This window comes from Rhamphochromis longiceps, linkage group LG17, assembly GCF_057381845.1.
Source record: "Rhamphochromis longiceps isolate RC_006_pf linkage group LG17, R_longiceps_female_GT1.1, whole genome shotgun sequence".
NCBI classification, from domain to species: Eukaryota; Metazoa; Chordata; class Actinopteri; order Cichliformes; family Cichlidae; genus Rhamphochromis; species Rhamphochromis longiceps.
Window position 1 is genome coordinate 1,181,878 of NC_140573.1, and position 11,711 is coordinate 1,193,588.

General features: G+C 44.7%; 2 protein-coding genes across 3 annotated transcripts in view; one reads left to right on the forward strand and one right to left on the reverse strand.

Moving 5' to 3' along the window:
- The window catches only part of slc26a5 (solute carrier family 26 member 5), a 22,381-nt gene extending 16,416 nt beyond the window's left edge, over nt 1-5,965 (forward strand). For both annotated transcript variants that reach the window (XM_085386945.1, XM_085386943.1), the window contains 11 exons: nt 73-220; nt 686-799; nt 911-988; nt 1,078-1,173; nt 1,428-1,534; nt 1,645-1,714; nt 1,789-1,881; nt 3,274-3,378; nt 3,505-3,705; nt 3,828-3,882; nt 5,237-5,965. In XM_085386945.1, the coding sequence (XP_085243071.1) occupies nt 73-220; nt 686-799; nt 911-988; nt 1,078-1,173; nt 1,428-1,534; nt 1,645-1,714; nt 1,789-1,881; nt 3,274-3,378; nt 3,505-3,705; nt 3,828-3,882; nt 5,237-5,385 (1,216 nt within the window). In that variant the 3' untranslated portion in view covers nt 5,386-5,965. The remainder of the gene's footprint in view (nt 1-72; nt 221-685; nt 800-910; nt 989-1,077; nt 1,174-1,427; nt 1,535-1,644; nt 1,715-1,788; nt 1,882-3,273; nt 3,379-3,504; nt 3,706-3,827; nt 3,883-5,236) is intronic.
- psmc2 (proteasome 26S subunit, ATPase 2) lies at nt 5,913-11,598 on the reverse strand. The gene is made up of 12 exons (XM_085386952.1): nt 11,440-11,598; nt 11,148-11,185; nt 10,976-11,057; nt 9,855-9,954; nt 8,093-8,224; nt 7,930-8,002; nt 7,754-7,849; nt 7,493-7,657; nt 7,316-7,403; nt 7,005-7,207; nt 6,828-6,924; nt 5,913-6,172 (listed from the first exon to the last, which is right to left on the reverse strand). The coding sequence occupies exons 1-12, from the start codon at nt 11,507-11,509 to the stop codon at nt 6,015-6,017; spliced, it is 1,302 nt and encodes a 433-aa protein (XP_085243078.1). The 5' UTR covers nt 11,510-11,598; the 3' UTR covers nt 5,913-6,014.
- Nucleotides 11,599-11,711: the final 113 nt, after the last annotated feature.

The window sequence follows — 11,711 nt, forward strand, 5'->3', positions numbered from 1 at the left end:
TCTTTTGGTTTAAGCTCGTGTTCTCTACACGTATGTGACAGAGGTCTACAGATGTTGTCTTATTGGTTACAGGCTTCGCCCTCCTGCTGCCCCAAACATCTCGCTGCTGCCCAATTTGGTCACAGATTCTTTTGCTATAGCGATTGTAGGATTCTCCATGGACGTCTCGCTGGCCAAGATCTTTGCCCTGAAACATGGCTACAGTGTGGATGGCAACCAGGTGAGTGTGTCCACGGGGTGAGCTGCCGATGAGCCTCTGGCCTGTGTGTGACTAAATGTTTGGTTAGGACACTTTGGGTCTTCTGGATGACGGGACGTCCTCTAGCTGTTTGCTGCAAATCTTGTAAAGTTATATTTTTATCCTGCGCGCTGATATTGGAAATGCTGCTCACAAAAAGGTTCATTGTTCCAGTTTGTTGGAACGTGTTCATTTCATTGAACACTGAGTTGTTTGGAGCGTTGTGTAGTTGCCTGACTGTACTATTCGTTGAAGACTGAGCAAAGCGTGTCCTCCAGTGACACATAGCTGACAAATAAATGCAGGTCACGCATTTAGCAAAGCACGACTGTGGAAAATATACGGGTCGCATTTTCCTGAAATTGTCCAAAGCTGACGTGTGAAAATGTTGTTGCAGAAGGACTTTCCTCTCTTTTTCACGGTTTTCCTCCACGTGTCCACTTTCAGGAGCTCATTGCACTCGGTCTGTGTAACTTCATCAGCTCCTTCTTCCAAACGTTTGCCGTCACCTGCTCCATGTCGAGGAGTCTGGTCCAGGAGAGCACAGGAGGCAAAACACAGGTGACACACACGAGCTGCAGGAGTGATTACACTATCTAAATTGGTGCTGTAAAGCTGTTGTTAGAGTGAGAGGTGTGTTGATGGAGTTATTGCTTTTTATGTGTGCTTTAGATTGCAGGGCTCCTGGCGTCGCTGCTGGTGCTGGTGGTGGTGGTGGCCGTCGGCTTTGTCTTCGAGCCGCTCCCTCAGGTGAGTTCCTGTTTGATGTTTGGGCGTGACCTGTGAGCCTGCACACACCTAAATGTCGTCTTTGGCTCTCGTTTGCTTGTGTTTCTCAGACTGCGCTGGCTGCCATCATCATGGTCAACCTCATAGGGATGTTCAAGCAGTTCAGAGACATTCCCAGTCTGTGGAGGACCAGCAAGATTGAACTGGTCAGTCTTTAAAACCAAGCTTAGCTGACTTAAAGTGCACCGTTGTTCTGAGAGGTGTGTATGTGAACCCGAGTGAATACACAGTGGAGAAGCTGAGGTTGCAGACAGAAGTGTGACTATAATGTGCAGGAGTGGAAACGATCAGATAAATGCACGTCGTCTGAAGACATTTGCTTATGTAAAAACTGCTTTGGTCTTGCAAAACGCTTCCTCTTCATGCTAGTTTCATGTTACTTTCTTTTTTGTCCTCTCAGGCCATCTGGGTGATCGCCTTTATCGCTTCTGTGCTGCTGGGACTGGACTACGGCCTCCTGGTGGCCGTCACATTCGCCATATTGACAGTCATATACAGGACACAGAGGTAATGATTCGAATATGTGTTTTTCCTTGAACTGAAGCTTAAAGGCAGCTGTGAGAGTTTTCAAAGAGCAGGTTTGATTTGTGCTCTGAGCTGTTTTCTTTCTCTTCCAGCCCTAAAACTTCCATCCTGGGTCACGTCGCTAACACGGGGCTCTACTGTGACGTCGACGAGTATGAAGAGGTAAATGTGTGAGGAGAGAAACCTGCTCCGTGTGAAACATCCACACTGACCAAGCCGGCTGTTTGTGTTCTCAGGCGGCTGAATATGAGGGGATTAAGATCTTCCACTCCAACTCTTCAGTCTACTTTGCTAACAGTGACCTGTATGTGAACAGCCTCAAGGAGAAGGTAGCAGTGTGTTTGAGTGTGTGGAAGCAAACAGAAACCCTTTTGTGGGGGAAATGTGTGAAGCACTTATTATCACCTGACTCGGTCTGAGAGGAGCAGCGTGAGCGTGTAATCATCTGGTGGTAGATGCGAGCAGAGCTCTACTTTGAGATGAGCAGGAATCCGTTTGCTTGTGTTTTCACTGTCTTGGCTACAAATGAAGGTTTGCAGTTGTAGCCTGTTCACGTTACAGCTGAAGCTTCAACAGTTCAGTGAAAACGTTTCTACGTTTGTCATTTCTGCTTTTTTGTGTGTTCAAATAACTAAGAGCAAAGAATACATTTTAACTTTACTGTGTGAATTAAAGGTTTATCCAGTATCTAAGCACCGTGTGGGAAATATTCCCAGCCTCTCCCAGTCTTAACCTAAGGAGTAACTGTGCCAGCTTTACCAGCAACACCTGATTCCTAGGGATCAGTCTCTGTTGCTACTGTGGTGGCATGTTGAGTCCTTAAAGGGGAAAAGAGTCCCGTTGTAAGACCATGGACTGAGCTCAGTGTTTACGAGTCACAGCCATGCCTGATCGCCTCAATAACACAAAGAGACGCTACAAGAGCTCAAAAAGCAACACGGTGCCACGACCAGCTGCAAAGGGTAACAGGGTCATTACGTTACTGCTTCAGAGCTTGGACAGTTGATGAAACTATGAATTCTGGGTAATTACGTTTTCACCTAGGTGCAGGTTTGGATAGCTTGTGTTGGTTAAACAATGAAATCACACGTTGAAAACTGCATTTTGCTTTTACTCAGGTTATCTTTGTGCAAGATTAACGTTTGTTTTGTGACAAATCAGGTGAAGCACAGATGTTACTGAAAGCAGTTGATCATGTGCTTCATGCTTATTGTGTTAAAGTAAAGACGTCGATATGTGTTTGTTTTGTAAACATTGTTTCAGTTCTCATTTTTGTTTTTCATATTCAATTCAGCTTTATTTACACAGCGCCAAATCACAACAACAGTCGCCTCAAGGTGCTTTATATTGTACAGTAGACCCTACAGTAATACAGAGAAAAACCCAACAATCATATGACCCCCTATGAGCAGCACTTTGGCGACAGTGGGAAGGAAAAACTCCCTTTTAACAGGAAGAAACCTCCAGCAGAACCAGGCTCAGGGAGGGGCGGGGCCATCTGCTGTGATTGGTTGGGGTGAGAGAAGGAAGACAGGATGAAGACATGCTGTGGAAGAGAGACAGAGATTAATAACAAGTGTGTTATGTAATGTAATATGAATAATTATCAGAGAAAATGCCAAAATAAGAGGTGAGGTAATGGTAGAGGTAAACGAGTGAGGGAGAATGACGTGCTGAGTTGGATGTTAACAGCTCTGTTGTGATTATGTTGATCTTTACAGACGGGGCTAAACCCTGAACACTTACAAGCTGCTCGGAAAGCCCAAAAAAAAAGAAAGGAGAAGACGAACAGCAATCGGTCGTCTCCGCTGAAAATCTGTGCCAAGGTGGGTCGCTGTTTGTCTTTTGTCTATCCAAACTTTGAGCTTTGTCAACAGGTTAAATACACACTCATGTGACGGTCGTGTGTGTGTGTATATATAATATGTTTTGTGGTGCTGCTTTGTTTCTAGTACAAGGATGAGGCAGTGACTCATGACGTTTTGTCCCAGAGCCACGTGGCGGAGGATCAGAAGAACGGCCAGTTTGGCGACAGACATGGCGACTCAGAGGAGGCGGTCTTCCTTGAGCCTTTCAGCACAGTCCACTCCATCATCCTGGACTGGACGTCTGCAACTTTCATCGACTCAGTGGGAGCTAAAGCCATCAGACAGGTTCTGGCCCTTTCTCCAGCGCTGCACTGCACAGGAGCACCAGCTGCATATTTTCACTGAACTCCAGTCACTGTTTCATGGTGTAGAGCTCAAATACTAAAAACTATTATCTCTTTGTGCAGGTCATTAAAGAGTATGCCGCCGTAGATGTCCGGGTGGTCATAGCTGGCTGCAACAGTAAGTGACTATTAAGACTTTTCATTAGATCTGAAAATATCTGTGCACATGCTCTGTTTTATACGCACTACGTACAAAACGCAATTAAAACCCATCCATCCATCTATCCTCTTATCTTTACAAATTGCTGTGGGGACTATTTGTGGACCATGAACTGTTCATGAAACCAGTTAGAGGACTGGTGCTTTGTTACACATCGTCCTGCAGGAGTTGGTACACTGTGGTCAGAAAGGCATGGACGTGGAAATATCCCTCACACTGTAGCACCACGGATTCAATGCAGGAGGAATCCATGCTGTTATGGTGTTTGTACCAAAGTCTGCTACAGAAAGCCTGTGCATACTGCAACCTCAGGTTTCTGTTTGTCGCTGGGCGATGTGGCGCCCTGTGGTCTGATGCTGCTGTAGCCCATCTGCTTTCCAACACGAGGTGCATTCAGAGAAGCTCTTTGGTGGTAACACATGGTTATTTGAGTCACTCTTACCTTCCTGTCACGCTCGACACATCTTCTCCCAGAGAACTGCTGCTCGCCTGTTACGTTCTCTTGTTCAGACCGTCCTCTGTAAACCTCAGAGATGATTGTGTTGGAAAGTCCCGGGAACTTCTAAAGCACACCTGATATCTAGTCATGCCATGTTCATTCTGATGCTCGCCTTGAACTCCAGCTGATGTCTGCATTGAGCTTCTGCCATGTGATTGGCTGATTTCGATGTTTGCATGAATGAGAACATAAGGTCTGTAAGTGGAGACCTATAATAAAGACAAGTTCCACACACTGGGGTCATAATGTAAAGGATGGAAACAGGCAACAAGCGCTATGACAGAACTCTGTTGAAAGTTTTGGTTTGAATGATTAAGCCTGTGGGTCCTGACAGACCTGTGCAAACACAGCCTGTGGTTCACAGACTGAAGCCATTCCTGCAGTAACAAACAGGACGCTCCTGTTCTGCACATTTGGGATTGAAAATGAGAAGATATCATTTGGAACCAAATGGTAAACATGTCACACGATATATTTACAGTTCACTTTCAGTATATTGGCTCACGAGCGCGCAGGATGTTTTCAGAGTGGCAGCTAGCCAGAAGGCGGCAGGGATGAAGCTGCAGCGGCTCGTTTCACACTGTAACAAAGCTGCTGTCCAACAAGTGAACACAGCAGGTTGCTTTAGTTGCTTTGTGTGCCCTGTAAATGGAACAAAGGTATCACTGCAGGAATGTCAGTGTCTGCACAGAACGTTTATTAGCCCCACTGCAGTGAGTCTTTCCTTCACTAAAGTCTGTTTGTGTTCAAATGGTTTGAAAGTGGTTGTTGTCATTGATGTAAATACTGAGCCTGCTGCATGCTTCTCTGCAGGAAACCTGCTGGCTGAACTGGACACCTTGAAGTTCTTCACTAAGGACCTGACCACAGACTTCCTGTTCCCCACCGTCCACGACGCCGTGCTCCACTGTCAGCACTCAAACTCTCACCCGTCTGTGGCTGCGGTCAGCGACACGACCTGAGAGGATGGGACGTGGTGGCGCTCTCACAACCTCACTGTGAACTTGTTTTCAGCTGAAATATCAGGAGTGTTTTTCAGTCTTGTTAAAGTTCCAAAGCAGCAAGAACATCGTTTTAATCAGAACCTTCAGGATGTGGCGTCCAGCCTGATTTCTCTGCAGTGTTGATGCTGCACTTTAGTCATGTTGTAGTTCTCACTGTTTGCTGAAGTACTTTTTAAAGCTGCAGCTTTGTCTACATGATGTTAGCAGGTACTGTTGGAGGCCTTGTTGTAAACATGTAATACTGACCACCTCATTATCACGCTGGTACCAAATTGTTACCTATAATCTGTCAATATGATTTTTGTTATTCTGATCTGGAATGACCTTTCCAGTCTGTTTGCAGTGTCATGTTGCCGTTACTGTACACTTGCATTGGTATGACTCATATATGAATGCAGTGGACAGCTTTAATTGTGCTGTTAGTGAACGACACAGGAGGCCTTTCAAGCTCCCTGTGCTTATTTTGTTAAACACTGAAACTGAAATCTGGAATAACTTTTATTTTTTAGTGAACAACAATAACAACAAAACAAAATCCTTTTGACTCTCTTTTTTTTGACAAAGCCAAATCAGACACAAGCACACACTCAGTTGTAGGTCATGTATCTGGGCGTGGCGCTGAACTTGGCGTATGATTTGATGACCTTGTTAACGGCTTCCAGGAAATCTTTCTCTGTGGCGATCTTCCTGCGGGCCCTGATGGCAAACATTCCTGCCTCGGTGCACACGCTGCGGATCTCGGCACCTGAAAGGAAGCACGATTTAAGAGAGTGCTCAGACTTTCAGAGAGCTATTAAACCTGTAGACGACCTTTATCCCACGCTGTCAAGCCATTCAAAACAGTTTGACTTGGCTGAAATACAGGATCGTGTTAAAGGACAGCCAAGACTCAGACTCTCATCTACTTTAACATAACATACTTCCAAGTTTATAAAGGGCAATAAGAAACCTTTCCAAGTAACAGGTTGCCCCCGTGTGGTCATACATCAGTACTACACTAAGAGGTCTGAACTCTTCTAAACTAACAAGAAGTCGATAAACAAATTGGAAAAATACTGGAAGTTTAGTGCAGCGGTCCCCAAGTTTTAATTTATCTCTGACAATATTTTCACAGACCGGCCTTTATGATGTCGCAGATCAGTAAAACAAAATAAAACCAGTACTGGTACCAAACACCGGGAAAACCAAACATTTCACACCCAAGCCTCAACTCTTACGGCTCGGTACCGGTCCGTGATTTGGGGACCGCTGGTTTAGTGTCTCTATGACAACGGCATTCTGAAGGAAAGGACAGCTGATGTATGCCACACCCACACGAGCAGGAAACACTAAAACAGATAAAGACGCAGCTGAGGGAGACTGTGACTCGACAGGAAGTAACGTCTGCTCTGCAGTCTTACCGGTGCTGTTGGGACAGAGGCGAGCCAGCAGCTCAAAGCGGATGTCTCTCTCCACACTCATAGAGCGGGCATGGATCTTGAAGATGTGGGTGCGACCCTGCAACGGCGGGTTTAAAGATGGTTGAATTGGACAGAGCTACATCAGAGAAGTGTAACACAGTCCAGTTTGAAACTCACCTCAAGGTCAGGCAGGCTGAACTCGATCTTCCTATCCAGACGTCCGGGCCTCATCAGGGCCGGGTCCAGCGTGTCCGGCCTGTTGGTGGCCATCAGCACTTTGATGTTGCCTCGAGGGTCGAAACCATCCAGCTGATTGATGAGCTCCAGCATGGTCCTTTGGACCTCGTTGTCTCCACCGGCGCCGTCATCAAAACGAGCACCTGGCAGGTTCAGAGGGTTACACGCTCAGAATGGATTTCTCTTCACGCTGGATTAAAAGGGCTGCTGCACGTCAGTGGATGTTTTTCTTTTTAAGTAATGAGACTAACCTCCAATAGCATCAATTTCATCAAAGAAGATCAGACAGGCCTTTTTGGTCCTGGCCATCTCAAAGAGCTCACGCACCATCCTGGCGCCCTGTGAACGAGTTCAGGAAAAGTCAGACGTTTACGAGAATCAACCTTCCTGATCTGAACTGCAGCTAATCTTTCTTTTCGTGAGCGCACCTCTCCCACGTATTTCTGCACCAGCTCGGAGCCGATGACTCTGATGAAGCAGGCGTCTGTTCTGTTGGCCACAGCCCGGGCACACAGGGTCTTTCCGGTTCCGGGGGGCCCGAATAGCAGCACACCTTTAGGAGGCTCAATTCCCAGATTGACAAACCTCTCAGGCTGGTGAGAAGAAAAAGACGACAAGTGAGCTCCCATGTGCAGAAGACAGTTGCTTCACTCGTGCCTCAGTGGTGGTTCTAACTTTGGAACACTCACATGGAGCAGCGGAGTTTCAACCACCTCTCTTAGCTTCTCAATCTGCTCCTTGCATCCACCAACATCACTGTAGGTCACATCAGGCTTCTCTTCCACCTAAAGCAAGTGGGCCAAGGAGTTATCACATGCAAGCAGACAGATAACCAAACAATCACAGAGTATCCTCGCCTCCCAACCTGCATCATGGTGACAGTGGGGTCGATTTTCGGAGGCAGAGGAATGTGGATCTGATACTTGTTTCTGTCAACCCTGGAAAAACAGAAAGGACACTAAACTTAGCTTACGGCTGACGGAACCTTCTGGAAACTGTAACACCTCTAAATCATGTTTCTGCCTCACCCCACTCTCATGCCCTCCTCGATGTCAGTTGGAGCCACCTGGTCACTCAGGTCCACCACAAACTTGGCAAACTGTTTGACGTTGATGATGTATTTGGGATCCTCAGAGTCTGCATTGATGATCTTTGTGCATCTTTCAGAAAGAAATAAAGAATCATGAAGCTACATAATGGAAATGCTGTGGAAGGAAGTAGGAAATAGAGCAGGGCGATATGGCCAAAAATATTTATCACGATATATATTTGAAAATTTGCGATAACGATATAACCGACGATATAATTGATGCGAGACAAAATACAACTCCACAACATTACTAGTGCAAAAAGACAACCTTCCATTTATTTTCACTTAAACAAGAAGCTGGTTTTTATGTACATTAAAGCTTTATAAAAATGTAACAGTGCAAATGCAAATTCCTTGCTGAAAGTTTAACCAAAAGGCATTTCCAGTAGAAATGGGCTGACATATCCTGAGCATAACCATGTATAATATCCACTGAAGTTAAAAAGAGGTGCTTTGCAACATTAAACTGCAGTGTGCAGTACGCATTTTTCGGACCATAAGGTGCACAGGATTATAAGGCACATTAAGCGAAACAAAGCAGTCAGATAAATCAAACTTTATTAAACTCATTCTTCTTGCTTCCTCCACTTCTGTACCATTGATTCATTAATGTTGAATTCTCTGGCAGCTGCTCTATTCCCATGTTGTTGCAGTATATTAATGACTAACCTCGTATTGTGGATGGATTATCTCAGTTGTTCTCCTGACTGAAGTTTGGTCCGTTTACAGCATCCTGCCATGCGATTGCATTTGTCTCTAACCATGAAGAACCTTCACGTTAACTTTTATAAGTGGAAAAGTGTTAGTGTTCGTCCTCCAGCTTCACTGCTTATGTTATGCTAACATAGCTGTGTCGCTAGCGATCACGTAGCACATCATTATATACCAGCTAGCCCAACTTCAGTAACCCTACAAACGTCACTGCTGTTTAGTTTCCTGTCTTCATTTATGTTGGAAGTGATAGCAGAGGTGTACGTTTGATTTTTTTCAGAAATCTCTCAGTCAGAACATGCAATATCATGCTTAGGTAACTAGCGAAACTAGCGAGCTAACTTCCGCTAGCTTCCTGCTAACTTCTAACTCCGTTAAATGTAATAACTTTTGTTTTCATGGATGCCTGGAAGTTAAACTTTATAGTTACACCTGGTAAAGCAGCAATGCTGATCGTTTTATTAAAGATGAAAGAATTTAGACAGTTTTTAACTCTAAGTGATGCTGCAGTGTTGTTTGACCTGAAGCATACGGAGCTTAGGACCCAGATTACTCCCAGATTTAAGAGCATCTTAGTCCGACAAATACGACAATAACGACGGCCGCTTGCATGTTCTGCAAAAAAATGTGCTTTGTTGTGTATCTGACGGACAAACACCAAACCAGTTTCACATCACTGAAGTTGCACCATTTTTACAAACCAATTCTGGTTCATCTGTTTCACTCAACGACCGGCCATGTGCGTATGAAAACAAAGGCACTGCGCATGCGCGTTTTACTCCCATTCTATCGCGATATTTCATTTTCCTATCGTTGCCTAACATTATACCGGTATTATCGTGAACGGTATAATATGGCCCAGCCCTAGTAGGAAAGCTAAGAATATTCCCGTCAGATTAACAGGAATGTCGCTCGAAACATCCCAAAGGGAAGATCAGCGATATAACACCACACTTTACATTTTGGTGATGTTAAAGTCGAACATTTACCTTGCTACCTGCAGCGGCTGCTCGCTCTGCAGTGTCTGCTTGTCAGCAGCTAGATCCCAGAGAGCCGGTGGAGCCAGGCCTGTGTCAGACTCCTTGATGCCTGTGCAATTAAAAAAAAACAAATCAGACACAAAGCATCTTGTGCAGCCCTCCAAAGTACCAAAACCGTCCATATATACTCCTCTGATAAAGCTGGACAACCGTTCCAAATTTAAGATGATCCATTTTCAACAACAATGCAGCCCTTTGCATTTTTTGGAGTTAAAGTCAACTAGACATGCCTTTTTAAAATCTAAACTGGCCCCATAGCTGTGGGTTGTGGTAGAAAAGGTGATCTCTCTTTGTGTGTTAAACTAGCCCAGAGTACAGGCTGGCACTGGGTGGCTGGGAAAGGCCAGCTAGACAGCTGCATCTGAAGTGACAGGCCGTGCAAGCACCAAATAATTAAATCAAGGAGTGAAAATACATGAGATTTAACTGGCACCTAATGAAACTAAAATGTCCAAATGTATTTGTGCAACAGTGTTATTGAGTCCTGTGCATGTTGCAGGATAATCAGTTAATATGCACAGGACCATGCAGCTGCAGTTATCATTGTGTCTGTAACTTGGGACGCACAATTTGCTAAACTTGCTGATTTTGTATCGTTTCTGGATGCGACAAAATTCATTCAGGATCAGGCTTTTTAGTTCAGAAGCCTTTTCTGATTTGCGTCTCCTGCTGGAATCAACGAGCGACCTTCCACTTGTCAGCCTAATGTGTAAACCACTTCTATGGAGCTACCAAATACTTCCTGTACTACTGTTGGTTGTTAGAAATGAAACTGAGAATATCTGAATACATTTATAAGTTGTAATGGTGAATTCCAAGTAAAGAAAATCTAAGAAAGCCGGAGTAAAACCCCTGAGTTTGACCCAGTACTTGAAATCTGGTCAGACACAAGTGGCCTCCTAAGCTGGAATTTTTGAAGGTTTAGAAAGTTAGTTCGGCAAATGAGCTTTTCAAATAAATGCCGTTTTATTGCTTATGTCCGGTTTAATCACCAAGCCCAGTAAGAAGCTTACTGAGAACATCTTACTGCCCTGCTGTGGCACAAATGTACTTCTGAATTCGTCGCTCACCCGTCAGCTCGTTTATCTTCTTGAGCAGCTGCTGAATGTCATCTTCCACTTGTTTGATCTGCCTGGAATAGGTACTCTGACCCTGGTGGTGAACAGCAAGCAACACATTCACTCACTGTGGAATCATTTCTTTGACACTTGCTTGGTGTCGTGGTTTGAAAGCCATACTTACATATGTTTTGAGCAGAGCGATGTCCCCTTCATCCAAAGCTTTAAAAAAGAATCACAATCACATGAATGCGTTTGCACTCCGACACTGTTGTCGGACTGAGCGATGCAGTATACACAAGACTTTTTATTCCACCATCAACACATATTTATAACAACATGGTAACAAATACATTCAGCAGGAGCAAACTGTTTTCAACGAGCTAAGCTAACATTAGCAATGTTGCTAGCTGATATCGGCGCTTTCTTTCGGGAAATAATATCTTAGGGTTTAAAATAAACGATTTTAGATATACCTCTAATAGGGGAGTCACCCTTCTCCTCTTCCTTAATCTTCCTTTGGTCGTCTCCCAGATAGTCCGGCATGTCTAACGTGTGAACAAACTGCCTGGTCACGAACAATCAGGACTGCTAAACTCTACAATTACACAGCAGCTTTGGACTTCCGCCGCTATGCGCAACTTACCGGAACACACAAGCGGGAATTGTAGTGAGGATGTACCAGCTTTACGGGTTTAAAAAATATAATATTATCATGTTGTTCTGTTGGGGGCTACAGGAATCTTGT

Bases quoted from the DNA above. Each gene is read 5' to 3' on its own strand.
- psmc2 (XM_085386952.1), bottom strand. From the start codon at position 11,509: ATGCCGGACTATCTGGGAGACGACCAAAGGAAGATTAAGGAAGAGGAG. The intron at 7,850-7,929 runs GTTGGGAGGCGA...CACTTGCTTTAG, and splicing joins CCACTGTCACCATGATGCAG to GTGGAAGAGAAGCCTGATGT. The intron at 7,208-7,315 runs GTTAGTCTCATT...TGAACCTGCCAG, and splicing joins TGAAATTGATGCTATTGGAG to GTGCTCGTTTTGATGACGGC.